This window comes from Zalophus californianus, chromosome 7 (assembly GCF_009762305.2).
Source record: "Zalophus californianus isolate mZalCal1 chromosome 7, mZalCal1.pri.v2, whole genome shotgun sequence".
Classification (NCBI taxonomy): Eukaryota; Metazoa; Chordata; class Mammalia; order Carnivora; family Otariidae; genus Zalophus; species Zalophus californianus.
The window spans coordinates 127,202,838-127,219,310 of NC_045601.1; the positions used below are offsets into that span (position 1 = coordinate 127,202,838).

Genomic DNA, 16,473 nt, shown 5'->3' on the forward strand with positions numbered 1-16,473 from the left:
TTCTCATAGTTGCGGAGGCTAGAAGTCCAAGGTAGAAGTGTTCTTAGGTTGGTTGCTGGTAAAAGCTCTCTTTCTGGATGGTAGGCAGTAAAGAGTAGGGAAGGAGCTCTGGTATGTCTTCCTTGTCTTAGAAGGACTTTAATAATTTTATCACGTAAGAGCCCCATCTTTATGACCTCATTTAACTTTAATTACCTCCTTATAGTCCTTATCTCTAAATATAGTCACATTGGGGGTTAGGGCTCCCAATATATGAATTGGGGTGGGGATGGGGATGGCACACAATTCAGCCTGTAATAGGGGCCTAATCTAGAATGGGTCAGAAGTTCTCTCCAGAAAAATGGTGATTAAACAGATTAATAAGGGGCACCTGGGTGGCTCAGTCGGTTAAGCATCTGCCTTCAGCTCAGGTCATGATCCCGGGGTCCAGGGATCGAGCCCCACATCGGGCTCCTTGCTCAGCAGGCAGCCTGCTTCTCCCTCTCCCACTCCCCCTGCTTGTGCGCGCTCTCTCTCTCTGTCAAATAAATAAATCTTTAAAAAAATAAAAAAATAGATTAATAAGCATCAGTGTAAAGCAGTTCTTCAGGTTGAAAGAGTATACCTTCAGGCTGTTGCCAAAGTTGTCATTAAGCTCTGAGGTGGGATAGGCTGTGTCCTGGAGATTGGACATCCTTGACCTTGGCTAGTTTTGATTTGGTTCACCTCCAGCACGCCTCCACAGAAAGTTATATATGTATATATTTTTCAATGAAAATCATCATTTCACATCCAAAAAGTCTCACATTTTCTAGACAGCTGCTGGGCTAACCATGTAAATGCAGATAAAAAGTAGGGATGTTGTGGGCAGAGTATAACTAAACCAGAACTCACCCCTTACCCCACAGCTGCTTGCAGCTATTGGCCTATTTCTGTATATCGGGGGTACTATTTTTGGGCTTATTTATACTCATCACTTTTTTTTATGTGAGAGAATTGTACTATCTGCCTATGGAAATAGCTATTCACAAAAATTCCGTCCACAGTTTCATCTGATAGAAACAAGCACAAAAGGAAGCAAAGATTTGGCATCAGGCTTGAAAAAAGTAAAAATAAATAATATAAGAGGGATTGGGTTCTGGGAGTTAAAACCACTTGGGGAAATTAAAAGGGCTGATTCCAGGTCTTGGATAGGAAAATGTACAAAGTAAGCTTGGGTTAATCAAGGAAAAGGAAGTACTCAAGGACTAATGGGACGTGTCATAGAGACAAAGTGGTTTAAGTGGCTTCCGCTGGTCAAATTTGGGAAAATTGGAGCATCAACAAGAATTATGATGGTAATGGAGTATGTAATAATGAATTTATTTATTTTTTAAAGGTTTTTATTTATTTATTTGAGAGGGAGAGAGAGCATGAGCAGGGAGGTTGGGCAGAGGGAGAAGCAAACTCCCTGCTGAGCAGAGAGCCCGATGCAGGACTGGATCCCAGGACCCCAGGATCATGACCTGAGCCAAAGGCAGATGCTTAACTGACTGAGCCACCCAGGTGCTCTGTAATAATTAATTTTAAAACCTTATATCAGTAATAATTTTTAAAATATTTAAATATTAAAATAAAAATTTAAAATCCCTTGATTCCATAGTGAACAACAAAATGAAGGTATGCTAAGAATGCCAGTTAACAAATATAGAAGCCATGACAGTATTAGAGAGTCATCATTTATAACTCCTAACATATGACAGATTCACTTCACTGAAGGATTGTGTGAGTTTTTTGGGGAACAGGACATTCATATGGTCTCAAAGTATCATCCCACAGAGGGAAATGTCATACAGCGGAGTGATATAACCATCTACCTTTACCAAATGATCAAATTTAGCATTATTAATAGAAGGAGAATTTAAGATATGTGTTCTGTATGAGATGTAATAAAGAGTCACACACATCTCGTTGCAAAAATGCTTGAACAAAACCTAATCATAAGGGGAAAATCTGATAAATCTAGAAAGAGGAACATTCTACAAGACAACTGGCTGCAGCTCCCAACAAAATTCAGTGACTTAATTTGAAGAGGGTGGGGTGACCGTTCCAGGTTAAAAGAGACAATAGCCAATTACAGCTCATGGTTTGAAAAAAACTAATGAAATGGCTATGAAAGGAATTTGGGGGACAACTGGGGAAATTTGAATATAAACTGAACATTGGAAGATATTATGAAATTATGAATTCTCTTAGATTTGACCATGTATGGTAGTTATGTGGGACAATGTTTTTATTCTCAGGAGATGCATACAGACATATTTGGGGGTTGAAGCAGCTGCAACTGACTTTCAAATAATTCTGCAAAAATAAGTATGTGGGGCTCTGTGTGTATGTGTGTGTGTGTGGAGAGAGCGAGAGAAAGCAAACATGGGCAAATGTTAACAATTAATGAGCTGGAGGATGGTTATGCAAATGCTCGTTGTACTACTCTTTAAACTCTTCTGTAGACATAAACCATTTTTTAAAAACAGTTCAGCTTTTTAATGAACATGTTTAAAGGCGTTTAGTCAAAAAGACGAAAGCCCACGTCACCATCAGACTCCTCGGATTCTTCTTTCTTTGCTTCCACGTTCTTCTCCGCAGCGGCAGCAGTGGTGGACCGGGCAGGACCTTGGCTGGTGCAGCGCGAACCGCTGGGGCAGGTCCACCAGCCCCTCCGTTGAGATGAGGCTCCCCACGCTGACACTGGCCGGGGCCTTTCCAAAGAAGGCTGGCCAGAAAGGTTCAACATTTAATGAGGTCATTGATCTTCTCCTCCGTGACCGCCACCTCATCGTCGTGCAGCATGAGGGCCGAGGAGATGCAGGCGAGCTCCGAGGTGGGGGCCACGGTGCGGGCAAGTGCCCTGCGGGAGCTGCCAAAAGTCGGTGCTAGCCGCCGTTTGAACACCTCATCCTAACGTGGCCTAGCTTCATCGGAAGGACCGAGCATCTTAGCGGCAGCTGACGAAAGGGCGATATAAACCATTTTTTTAAAAAGTTGTGGGGACGGGAGGGAATGCAGTTCAGGGAAGCCCAGGCGCAAACGCACCGGGGAGCACTGGCGCCAGCAGCGACTCCCGGAAGACACCCAGAACACCTCTCAAAATGACAGCTCCCGCCTTTCCGGGGCCTTTCCCTATAGGTGGTTCCAGTCACGTGGCGGCCTGGTCCCGCCCAGAGCTCCCAGAGGCCCGCGCGCGGCGCCGGCAGTTCGGCTGCTTACTTCTGGCTGTTCGGGCGCGGCCATGGAGGGCGAGCCGCCTCCGGTGGAGGAACGGCGGCGGCTGCAGCAGGAGCTTAGCGAGTTCGTGGAGAGCTGCTGCCGGACGCTGGAGGAGGTGACGGCGTCCCTGGGCTGGAGCCTGGATCGTCTGGACCCCGGGGAGGAGGCGGCAGAGGTGAGGGGGGGCTTGCGCGCCGGGTCCTTTCGGGGGCCCTCAGCCTGCGGTCTTCTGTGGCGGGGGAGAAGTCCGCGTGGGAGCCCCCGCCCGTGTGCAGAGCCGTGGTGGGCGCCCGGGACCCGGCCTGTGCTCCCTTGACGCCTGCGGGCCTCGGGTGGGGCGCGCGGGGGGCCTTCGATACCTCGGCGCCGACCGCTCGTGCGGCGCTCCTTCCGCGGGACTTCGGTTCGAAGAGAAGGTAAAACGGGTGGGTGAGGAGGGGTGGCAGGCCTGGGGTTTCTCTAGAAAGTAGGTGAATCGGCCTCAGAGTGCTGCTGGCAGAGGCATTGCCCGTTTGCTTTGTCATCTGTCACATGGGTACAGCAGTTGCACCAGATTCGGCGTCAAGAGAGCTTGGGAGTTGAGGTCTCCTTTTTCTGCCTTAAAATTCTACACTTCTGACGGGGACAGCATCGATTCTAGGATTATTAGAGGGTATCACTAAGAGATGGTGACTAACAACTCTCTTGAACATGAGAATTGCTTTAAGAAAATGTAGGTAGGTGTATTAGAGTGAACAATCCTGATTTTTTTGGGTTTGTTTTTCTGGGGGGATGGGAGGAAGAGAAGCGCTTCAGTGTGGGATAATCCATGATCTCTAATGCTCTTTCTGGGTTCGTCACGCTGTAATAATTTCTCCCAGGTTTAAATTACGTGCCCGATTCCCTGAAGACACCTAAGGCATGTTTGGCTTATACGCAAACAATTCACATTTATTGTATTAAAGGCATCGTGGAAATTTTAAAATTTGTTTAGAGTGGTGTTTGAAGCTGTGCATTCCATTGAGTGGGGCCTACCATGCCCTTAACGCTGTTCGCTCAGCATCGTAGTAACCTGAAATTTCTTGTATTAACGCTCAAATAGCACTTTGCTTATGCCACTTACTATACCTTAGTTACCTCGTTTAATACATATAAGTACCGTATGAGTACTGTTAGCCCCATTTTATAAATGAGAAAACCCAGAGAGGTGGTAATTTGTCCAAGGACACACTGCTCGTAAATTGCAGTTGGGATTTTGAACCCAGGCAGTCTGGCTCCTGAGAATCTCTTTGTTTAATTGCTATGCTGCCTCTCTAAAATCTCTTTGTAAAATCCCAAAATTATGACAAGTAGCTGTGAGCGTACATCAAAATGTTACAGAACCAACGTCTGATATTCAAGAGAGTGACTAGTTTAAAAGCCCGGTTCGTGACATCCATCATTCCTGGAATAGGTGCAGTCCACATAGTTAATGAAGCCTTGCTTTTCTGCTAGAGTGTTCTAATACTGAAGTTTAGTGAACAGCCGTCACAGGTTCTAACATAGAGCTTGCCATCTGGTCATAGTTGAGGGGAAATCCAGAGAAATCAGCCTACATTATAATGTGATAAATTCTATGAAGGGTGGAATAGCTGTTTATGATAGGCTGTGGTTAGGACAGTGGAGGTTTCCTGGATAAAGTGAATTCTAAGCTGGTAACAGTGGCTGAATTAGCTAGGTGAAGCACAGAGGAAGCATCAGCGGTAGGGGAAGTCCATAGAAAAGGGTGTGACCAGATCAGGAAACCTAAGGTGGTTAAGGATAGATGGCTAAGCATAGGCTATAGAGAAGAAGGGGAATGATGGTGCGAAGGATCCAGACCTTAAAGGTCCTGTGTCAGCCATGTTAAAGAATCTGGATTTTTTTTTTGTTGTTTAAATGAGGGCAGTGGGGAAGCACGGAAGTATTTTAAGCCAGGCTATCATATTTGCCTTTTAATAAACTAATAATTGATTACATTTGAACACTTGCTATGTACCAGGCCCTGTTTGAATTGCTTTATGTGTATATACTCATGTATAATTTATTTAATCCTCACAATAGCTCTGTGAGAGAAGTCCTATTATACCCATTTCATAGATGAGGAAACTGAGGCAAAGAAAGGTAAAATACCTTGACCAAGTTCGTATAGTAAGTGGCGGACCTGGGATTCAGAGTAGCCACAGAGTGGAGAATGGGAAGGACAACAGGTCTGGAAGCAGAGCAGTTAGGCAATGGCTGTTGTAATCCAGAACGATGCTGATGTCCCCAAGTGGGGAAGTAACAGTGAGGATGGGTTATGTGGAGGGATTTCAGAGTTACTTAGGAGTAAAAAGACCTGGGTAAATTATTAGATGTCAATGACAAGGAAGAAGAGGTGATTTTGTGTGTGAGGAAATGGGACCTTTTACTGAAACGGGGAGACATAAGAGGAACATGTTTGGGGTCAGGAGACCATGAATATAATGAATTTATTTTTGTTTTTTTTATTTTATTTTTATTTTTTTTTTAAGATTTTTATTTATTTGAGAGAGAGAGAATGAGAGAGAGAGAGCACATGAGAGGGGGGAGGGTCAGAGAGAGAAGCAGACTCCCTGCCGAGCAGGGAGCCCGACGCGGGACTCGATCCCGGGACTCCAGGATCATGACCTGAGCCGAAGGCAGTCGCCTAACCAACTGAGCCACCCAGGCGCCCATGAATTTATTTTTGTTATATTGAATTGTTAATGTTTTTAGTATAAGGTACTCAAAAGAGAACAAGGTCTAAAGATCTAGATTTTGGGAACCATTACTCCATAGTGAAAATTAAAGCCATGAGATTTTCCAGCAGGTTTATATCAAATGGCAAAAGGTCACTGGTTTGACTTATGTGAAGCATCAACATGTAAAGGGGTAGAGGTAGAACAAGGAAGACATCTTGAGAGAAGACCGAGTAGAAGAACTAGAGAGGTAGAACATGAAGACTGTATCCGGATGACAGAAATGGGCAATTGGATTGTGACCTTAGAAGAGTTCAAATGTTTTAAAGAGTCTGACATGTGCTTTGACACATCTTCTTTAGCAAGAAGATTGTTGGTGATCTACTGACTGGTAGTTTGTAAACAAATCTTTTAAAGTGTTGGGCTTTGAAGAGGTGGAGAGGGGACTATAAAGGAGAGAGAGATTGAGGGAGGTTTTTTGTTTTTGTTTTGTTTTTTAATTTGCACGTACATCACACAGGGGGTTGGGAAAGAGGCTTCCAGAAGAGGAGATAAATGGATAGTACTACTTAATCAAGTAGTAAACATTTAATGGTATAATCATTTGAATATTATGTTCCCGTGGGGTGCCTGGGTGGCTCAGTTGGTTAAGTGTCTGACTCTTGGTTTCGCTTCAGCTCAGGATCTCATGGGTCGTGGGGTCCAGCCCCACCTGGGTTCAGTGCTCAGCAGGGAGTTCGCTTGAGATTCTCTCCCTCTGCCCTGCACATGTGCTGTCTTTCTCTCTCTCTCAAATAAATAAATCTTTAAAAAAAAAAATGTTTCTTTTTTCTTTGCTTCTCTTTCTTTTTTATAGGATGAAGTTGTGATATGTCCCTATGATTCCAATCATCACATGCCTAAATCATCTTTAGCAAAGCACATGGTGTCTTGTAGATTGAGGAAACTGGGCTATACCAAAGAAGAAGAGGTACCATATATTTATTATGTATATGTCATGTAATTCATGCATGAATAAATTCAGAATATTTGGAAGTATAGTGTAAAGTTTTCTGACATAAAATACTAGTCATTTGTGAGGTAGAATGGTATTTGCCTAATTGCGCAAATTTTTGTAGGAAATATGTAAGTGATAGTAATCTCTTGTTGGTTCATGTCAAATCTTAAAATAGTCAATTATTGGTTACTCACAAATACTAACTTTTTTGTTTTTACTCTTTAGGATCAAATGTATAATTCTGATTTTTTCTATGAGAATGTGAAGATACCTTCAATTACTTTGAGTAAGTATTAATTTAATAGATTATAATTTAAAAACAGTATAGGCATTGATATTTCATTTTTGAATTATCAAAAGAATGGACTTTATAAGTGTGCTTGTGATTAAGGAAGACATTTCATACCTTAAGAGAATGTAGGATTAATTAATGTACAGTGAAACTAGTTTGCTTAATCTGGAATTTAGAGACCAGGCTTATATTAATAGGCAGTGAAAACCCTCCAAAGCTTTGTACAGTAAAACAGATACCTTCTTTCTTGAATATAACAAAAATCTGGCCACACAACACAGTTTGCAAACTGAGGATGGAAATGTGTTCCAAGTGTTCACAGCATATGTGGAGGTTAAAATTCCAGGCTCTGGAATCAGTGCCCTGTTTCAACTCCTGGTTTTGTCACTAGTAGATTTGTGACTTTCAGCAAGTAATTACACCTTTTTGTTGCTTAAATTTCTTCATAAAATGGGGAATGATGATAATAACACCTTTGTGAGGATTAAATGATATAGTATATGTAAAATGCTTAGAATAGTCCCTGATACTTTAAGCTGGATTCAAAACATGGTAGCTGTTATTAGTTGCTAAAATCTGCAGCAGCTACTGCAACATGCCTGATGATAATGTTTTCTAAACTACCTGAAATCTAGTTACTTATTGGATTCTAGCTAGATCTGAAAGAATTCTGCATTCAGTTTACCTAGACAGCAATGTAGGTTTTTTCCACTTTTCAGATTCTGGAGGTTTGTCAGTGTGCCCAGAGAGCTGGGATTGGAAACAAGTTAATAATTTGATTTGTGGACACTGATGATTCATGTTGTGTTTATGGGTGCTTTTTTTGACAGATAAGGACTCACAATTCCAGATAATTAAACAGGCTAGAACTGCAGTTGGAAAAGATGGTGATTGTTATAGTCAAAGTAAGTGGCATCATAGTTTGAGCTAATTAATGATTTAAACTATTTTTGTCCCATAAGCATTTGTTACTAATTTTTAAGAAAAATCTTGTGGAAACAGTTGCATGGGAAAAGTTACATTTTATATTTAACATTAGACCGATGTGTTTGGTGTCAGCTTCATTTGGTAGATATTTTCTGCTCAAATACAGCAGAGATTCTTTCTTCATAGCTCTTTTATGTATTCATTTTTCTTTCATAAAGCACTGACATAGGCTGGACAACTATTTTCCCTTCCATATTAGGTGAAGAAATAGAGGCACACAAAAATGGATTAACACTTCTTTGCTAGATAATAGCAAGGTTTGGTAATAGCCACGCTGGATTGAGAACCAAGTTTTGGATTTGGTCATACTCTGAACTGAGTTATTCTGTTTTCTGATAGAAACTACATTTAAGTGGAATTTATGGACTAGGAATCACTGATGAAATATATTCATTATTTATTATCTCTGTTATAATTAAGTCGAAGAATACCACAAACTTCAAATTTGTACCTACTCACTGCTTGCTATTATTAGTCCTGTTCTTTGTTCTGGTTTGTGTAAGCCTCCTCTACAGAAAGAAACTAGTTGCTTGGCCTGGTACAAATGACAGTTTTTCTGAGGGGTTTTGTTTCCTTGTCTGTAGTATAAAACTGTCTTGTAGTGTTTGGGATGTTGGAGATAATTAATGCTAACCTAGCCCGGGCTCTAATAATTGGCTACTTATGTCTAAGCAATTTAATTTCTAAGCACGTTAATGGATAGAAGGCAATATAAAGATAATGAAATTGGTGAGAATTTTATATATATAATTTAGAGAATGTTCTCAAGTTTTTTTTTTTATTTATATGACTAAGTAATAAGGTAGATTTGGACCTTGAGTTTAGTTCTTTACAAAAGCAAAGAATTACTTTGAATAGTTCTTTCAGTAGAAAGTTAAGAGGAACTTTTGTTTTGGCACTCTCTTAAATTAAGATTTGCCTTGAGAATTTTATGATCTGTGCCCCTCTTTTTAAAACATTTTTTCATCTTGTATAGAGTTCTGCAGTTTCTCAATGGACCTTATTTTTGTGGCCCACTTTTGTCTAGACATTTTAAGATCTTACAGCCCAGAACAAGAATCTCTTTTAATATCTTACTGATTTATTTACTTTGAAGGAAGAATGACTAACATGAGCAATTTACATGTTCCCATTTAATTAATATTTTGTTTGTCATGTACTAAATTATAAGTTTTTTGATGAGTTATATTTATGTTTCCATTTCATCATTCATACCAGGTCTCCACTCAGTGTATAGAAGTCTCAATTCATTAATCTTTGTGAAAGCTTGAAACAACCATTAGATCTACTTACTTATTTTCAGATATAATTACCTTGGTTAATTTTATAACCAAGATGCTAATTTTAATCATAAACAGTCATTTTATATTTAGCGGTTTATCTTTTTCCTTCAGTATTATTTGCTGTACTTCAGTTTCATGACATATATTTGAATCATGGCCATGATTTGAAGACCAGTGCATTATACTAAAGAACCCTCAAGAGACCCAAGTAGAATGGTTCTAGGCCTAATCTGTTCCTACCACTTGTGAGACTTGGGCAAGTCATTTTTACCTCTATGGGCCTTAATTTCTTTTTCTGTGTTGTTTGGAAATTGACTCTGTATGAATTCTCTGTAAAATTCTGAATTTGTAGCTTTGAACCAGTACTTTTTATGAATATTTAATATTATAGGTCATATGTTTAAGATGCTCTGTCGTGGCAAAAGTGACTAAAAAGAAAGGATTAGAGTTACTAAAAAGCTAGATTAGAGTTTCAGTTTGGGTGATGAAAAAGTTCTGGAGATGGAAAGAGGTGATGGTTGCAAAACACTGTAAGGTACTTAATGCCACTGAGCTGTACACTTAAAAATAGTTAAATGGTACATTTTATGTAATGTATATTTTACCACAGTTTTAAAAAAGCTACTACAAAGAAAGTAGAGGATCACAGAATTTAATATGATTACAGCACATTCAGATATACTTTTAAATCATATAGAAGCTTATGTTTGAAAATTTACTTTTTATGGTAATGTCAGCTTATTTGTGTTTATCCTTTTTTTTTTTTTGTCAGAAATATCTATGTTTTCAATGATTTGAATGCAGTTTGTTGTTTAACTTTTCCTGTACTTTTTCTTTTTCAGTAATTGGGGTGAGTATAAAGAGGAATTAGGAACCTGAATATACTCCTTATTTAAAGATATGCAGTATCCTTTTTGCAAATGATATCCTTTTAAAAGTATCACTCAGATTTCTAAACTTCATCTTAACCACTGTCACAATATTATAGTCTTTGGAATTTTAGTTGAATTTCAAGGAATTTAAGTATCAATCTTCACCATACAGAAATTTAAGATGAATAAAGACAACTCCAGAATATTTTAAGGAGGAAATTATATTTTTTTGTCTAAAAGTAACAGGCAGAGGTTTATGTGGAGCTTGTTTATGATGTATCAGTGTTTTCTAATCTTTATATTTTTCTCCCAGCTTTTTATAGCCTATATTCAAAGGAATTAGGCTTGTCAAAGCTAACTCATTTTTATAGTACAAAGTTAAATGTTTTAATACCTGCCTGCCTAAAAAGGCTTTTCCTACTGTCTACTAGAATTAGAGTAAAATTGATTGACTTGAAAGGAAGCCTTCTCCACTAATTCAGAACCCTTTGACTAATACAGATGACCATGTATTGTTATCCATGGCTATTCACAAACTCATATCCAATGTGGCACTCCTCTTAATTTGTAGACAAATGTAAAGTCATCTCTTTTTTTGTGTTGTAGTGCTTAGTTCATAGTTTACTCTTATTTTAATTTTTCTTTTGCCTCTTTACCTAGGAAGTCAATGAGGTTAGATTTATTAAATAAAAGTATCTGGGAAGAGCTACTGATCTTATCTTGTTCTGTGAACCAGAGTTATTACTTTAGGGTAACCTAGGAAACATTAGTAGTTCCTGTTCATTGTTTGCATCAGTGAATAATGAAGGCTAGAAAGAATTGTTTTAAAACAATTGCTTTATTTACAGTTACAGTAATTTTTTTATTTCTTTGAGAAAATTTGAATCTCAAAACAAAAATTTTCTTCAGTGTTTAATAAACATCATATCAAGGTATTGTATTTACTTTCTTTCATTAATGAGCAGATTTTAGAAAGTTCTGTGACTTTTGGGGGGGCACTCCTATTAACTTCTTTAAAATTAATTTGGTTATGCCAAAATGCTTCTTCAGAAAATTAAAAATTTAGTCTCAGTTTAATCTATCTCTGGTCTGGGAAAGTTTGGGGTTTCTGCTATTTAAGTAATTGTGTTTTGGTCCCTAGCTCTGAGTCATTGTACAAGTGGGATATATTTTGAATAATGAACACCTAACTTGATGTCTCATATAAAAAAGACATTTTTTACACATTTTTCATATTTCCCTAATTTATTTTCAGAGGGACTACAATGTGCATTACCTATTGAAAGCATTTTCCCCCCAGCTTTTATGGGGAAAAGCATATAAACAGAAAGAAAATTAATAATCTGCTTCTATAATATTGGTAGCCTTTTAAAAATTGTTGCCCAGAATGTTTTCTTATGAGCAAATTGTCTCATGGTTATTACTGCCTGCCTTCATGGGATCTGTCCTAACGTTGGAGAAAATAGTAAACATCCACAATACATCCTTTCTGTGGATATAGCATTGAGGATAAAGTCACTGTTTACCATTTATCACATAGATGGATATTTTGTATATTAAGGGATTACTATGAAAACACTTGTGTTAATGTTGCATTATTACAGCACATGTTTAAAGATAAGGAGATTTTAAGTCCACAGTGCTTCATGTATTTTTTATTCTTGTGGTTTTATTTTTACTTTAGGGATTTATTCTTCATTACCTGTTGAAGTTCCTCTGAATCACAAACGGTGTGTTTGTGATTTAACCCAAGCTGATCGTCTCGCCCTCTATGATTTTGTAATGGAAGAGACGAAGAAAAAGCGCTCTGATTCACAGATTATTGAAAATGACAGTGATCTCTTTGTAGACTTGGCTGCCAAAGTCAATCAAGGTTTGAGACGAATATCATAGTTTTATATTTCTTAATTGTCATTTCATTCTTTGTGTGTTACTAAGATTTAGTTGTCAGACCACTTTGAATTGGAATAGGATGGTTTTGCATTATCTGATATTCACATACATGTTAAGATATTTACTCCATGCATGAAATTTTGCTCTCTGACTTTTACATTAAGCATACCTTCCTTCTGTAAGATTGTTATAGCTCTGCTGGTCCTTTAATCTTTGAACTTTAACAATCTTAGTTAGGTTCAACTAATGGCTAGAGAAAAGGAATGATATAAAACGGCCTATTTCTATAATATAGAATTTTTAGGATGTTTTTAGATGCATGGAAACATGTTGAAATATGGGATGATTGTGGTCTTTCTTCCTGCTAATTCATAAGAATTTAAAAGCTTCCAAGGATATGATAACTTAATTTTATTCTTTTATTAGATAATAGTCAAAAAAGTCCAAAAACTTACCTTGAAATCCTGGCAGAAGTGAGAGATTATAAAAGAAGACGCCAGTCCTATAGAGCTAAGAATGTTCATATAACCAAGAAATCATATACTGAAGTAAGTTTTATATAATCTTTTAGAGCTTTGTTGAGAACAGAAATTTCCCTTAGATAGTTTTCTAAATCTGCTGTATGGATTTCCACAGTCCCTTAGAGGTTATCTAAAAGAAAGTATCTTCAAGGCGGCCACACCTGATTTGTATTTGCTCCATTCCTTTCAGGTCCATTGGGCCAGGCAAAGGCTTTTCAGGGGACAAAAATCTTATGTAAAGAGGCTGTACAATCTTAAAAAAATACCTGCTTTTGAGAAAGTAGCATTATGTCATGATAAAAGCATAGATTTTGGCCTTAGACCTGTGTTAGAGTTTTGAAACTGCTGTTTATCATTGGCTGTTTGACTTGAACAACTTCTTTGAGCATTTTAAGTATCAACATTTTTCATTTTATACATTTTATGTAGACTTGGTAGGGTTGTTGTAAGAATTGACTGAGAATGCATGTGGACACAGAAATTGGTCAACAAATAGCCTTTGTCTTTTCCTTACAGAAGTTTTAGCATGCTTTTATGTACTCTGTTAAATATTTGGGCTTAAAAAATATCTGGCATAAATTATTTATACATTAATCTCTTCATCTATATCTAGACTTATTTTCAGACTTCCTTTAGTGGATAGAGCTGATGAATTTTTTGGTACATGAATTACCTTGCCCAGACTCTACAAGTAATTTCCTCATTGAATCTCTAAATTCTTACCACATTATTTTTTTACTTCTCTCTATGATTTCTAAGACTGTCCATAATCTGGCTTCATTTTATCAGATATTTTCTTTTGGTTTAGTCAAGTATCTCTCTTAAACTATATCTGATTACACACATTTACTGTTGTCTTTGTATCCAAATGACACGTTGTTTGCTCACCTGAAGATGCTCTTTGTCATTTCTCTTTTAAATCTTGATAAGTTTAAGGCCCACTGTCTCCATGAGGGGCTAGTTGACCCAGCCATTCGCTGGTTGATTGCTTTTATGCTCTCTCTACCACATAGCTTAGTACTTAAATCTTATGCTGTTCTTTTTACAATTAAAGTATATGTTCTAGACTTAACTCTTCCAGTAGAGGATGGGGACCATGTCATAACTACCTAAGTATTCTTACAGTCCCTCAAATACTTGATGGTTCATCAGTTGTTTCTTCTCTAGTTTCATTACCTTGTAAGCAAGTGTAAGTGTTGCTGCTAGTGTTCTTCACAATTTTATGGTTAAGTTTTTATTATGGAAATATTCAAACATGTACTAAAGTGAATGGAATAGTCTAATGAACCCTTTTGTCCCTGTCACTCAGCCTCAACAATTATCAACATATGGCTTTGTCATTTTATTTATATTTGCACTACCTCCTACTTTCTCCTTCCTCCACACTGATAATTTTGGAAGCAGATGAGAAATACCTTTCATCTGTAAAAACTCCAGTGTTAACAAATCTTTCAGTGATTTATCATATTTCTGGTCATGGCTTTTTCAACATCTTATCTCTTTCTAGCTTCATTCATATCCTCTATAATTTTTGTTTGCTTTGGACTGTAGAACCTAAACTTTGTCAAATTTTAGAAAAACATTTATTACCTTCTATACTTACTATGCATAACACTGCTGTTGGGTAGGTAAAGATAAATGGCACACAGCCCCCACCCACGAGGAGCTTAGTATAGTTTAACAAGGGAAACATCTTTCAAAATACAGATTGCATTAAGTGCTAAAATAAAGTGAGATCAAAATATGTGGGAGAAAGCGATTCTTTTTAAAAGATAAGATTGGTATAGGCTTTATAGAGAAGATAGCATTCGAAGGAAAGGGAGAAGCAGGAACGGTAAAGAATGTCTGTTTGCAGGCTCCTTCCGGTGTGGTGACCCTGCAACTGTGCAGTAACATTCGGGCCTCGTGGCGCTCATGTAGAGCTACTGCTAGTCTGGAGTCGTTTTGGGCCACTCTGGAAGTGCTAGAGCTGAGGGTGGGAATTTCGGTGTGTGTGTGACTCATGTCACTGTCTTAGATTTTCACAAGAGAATATGGTAGAGAAGGGGAAGTGGTGGATAAGGGTATTCCAGGTCGAAGGGCTAGTGTTCCTAAAAATATATAAAAGTGCCCTTTTTCAGAGACCCGTCAGTAATGCAGGGTGCCTAGAGCTTAGGGTTTTTGAACTATCCAGTAAGAGATAAGGCTGCTTTCAATGACGTGATGTAGTAAAATCATGAAAGGCTTCAAAGGCTCTATTAAGGATTTTGGACATTTTTCCATTTTACTTTGGGAGCCATTGAAAGTTTCCTTAAAGCCGTTGAAAGTTTCCTTTCTCTTGAGGGAGAAACTCCAAAAAAAAAAAAAAAGTGGGGAGAAACTCAGCCCTGAACTATATAGTGTGTGTCTTTGAGATTGCCCCTTGTCCCCCATACCTACTGTCTATCTGTCTATCATCTATCTAGCTCTCTGAGAGAGATCACAAGCGGGGGGGTGGGGGTGGGCAGAGGGAGAAGCAGACTCGCCACCGAGCAGGGAGCCCGATGCGGGACGCGATCCCAGGACCCTGGGATCATGACCTGAGCTGAAGGCAGATGCTCAACTGACTGAGCCACCCAGGCGCCCTTTTTTTTTTTTTTAAATTTAAATTCAGTTATCCCCTGTACCTTCTTAAAACATTTCCTAATTAGGCATGAGGGAAGTGTAAGCTATTTTAGTTTCATCTGTGCCTCCCAGTTGAACAGCCCTATGCTCGACTGCATGGATAAATTGGAAAGAAAAAACTTGCAAGTGGCTCTGAGAGGTAAGGGATATTTATATAGTCTCTTAGGAAAGTATCTGTGAAGTGACTAGAATGTTTCATATTTTGTCATCCTGACTTAATTATAAAATTTAAAAAAATTTTTATTTGTAAATAATCTCAAATATACAAATAAGTTGCAAAACTAAAAATAGTACAAAGAACTCCTGAAAATCCTTTACCCAGATCACCTTTTGTTAACATTTTGTCCCATTTGCTTGTCATTTGTGCTCTCTATCTGTACATTTTTCTCTTTTGATCTCTAACTTTATTTTTTTTCTAAACTATTTGAGAGTAAGTTACATACCCGATGATTTTTTGTCGCTAAATACTTAGTATATACTTCCTAAGAATAGGGATAGTTTTCCTGACATAATCACAATATAGGGATCGACTAGCAAGTTTATCAATAATTATTGTACTTTCATCTACCATTCATGTTCCAGTTTGACCATTGACTTTATGTTCTCCAAACTGCTCATGTCCCACAGTCCACTCTGTGATCCAAATATTTGGATGATTGTTAACAGTGGTTTTTCTAGCTTTATATAATTTTTTGAAAAATCTTATCTGAAATTGGATGCTTATCTCTCCTGAGGTGATTCGGGATGTCATAAATGTGCACATGGAAGAACTCAGTAGTCATTGGCAAGAAGAGCAGGAAAGAGCAGAGGAGGATGCCGAAAAGTATGTCATGGTGTTTACCGGTGAAAATATTCTCTTTTTAATCTGTTACATTATTATTATTTAACTAAATTTTAGCGTTTCCAAGACCATTAATAATAGCACACCATAATTCATTAAAAGGCTTAAATTGTTCCATGTTGTCATTGCTCAAGATTATTATACCAGAGTTTTTCTGTTGACATTGCTCTTTGACAATTTTGGAGAGACAAATACGTTAGTGAAATAGTAAAGAGGTAAAACA

General features: G+C 38.1%; 1 protein-coding gene across 2 annotated transcripts in view; it reads left to right on the forward strand.

Moving 5' to 3' along the window:
- Positions 1-2,512: 2,512 nt before the first annotated feature.
- Positions 2,513-16,473, forward strand: part of SNRNP48 (small nuclear ribonucleoprotein U11/U12 subunit 48) — a 31,090-nt gene continuing 17,129 nt past the window's right edge. The window contains exons 1-7 of one of the 2 annotated variants that reach the window (XM_027602427.2): positions 2,513-3,400; positions 6,778-6,891; positions 7,144-7,204; positions 8,041-8,115; positions 12,037-12,225; positions 12,672-12,793; positions 16,144-16,232. In XM_027602427.2, the coding sequence (XP_027458228.1) occupies positions 3,248-3,400; positions 6,778-6,891; positions 7,144-7,204; positions 8,041-8,115; positions 12,037-12,225; positions 12,672-12,793; positions 16,144-16,232 (803 nt within the window). In that variant the 5' untranslated portion in view covers positions 2,513-3,247. The remainder of the gene's footprint in view (positions 3,401-6,777; positions 6,892-7,143; positions 7,205-8,040; positions 8,116-12,036; positions 12,226-12,671; positions 12,794-16,143; positions 16,233-16,473) is intronic. The other variant, XM_027602428.1, reaches the window with a different exon arrangement.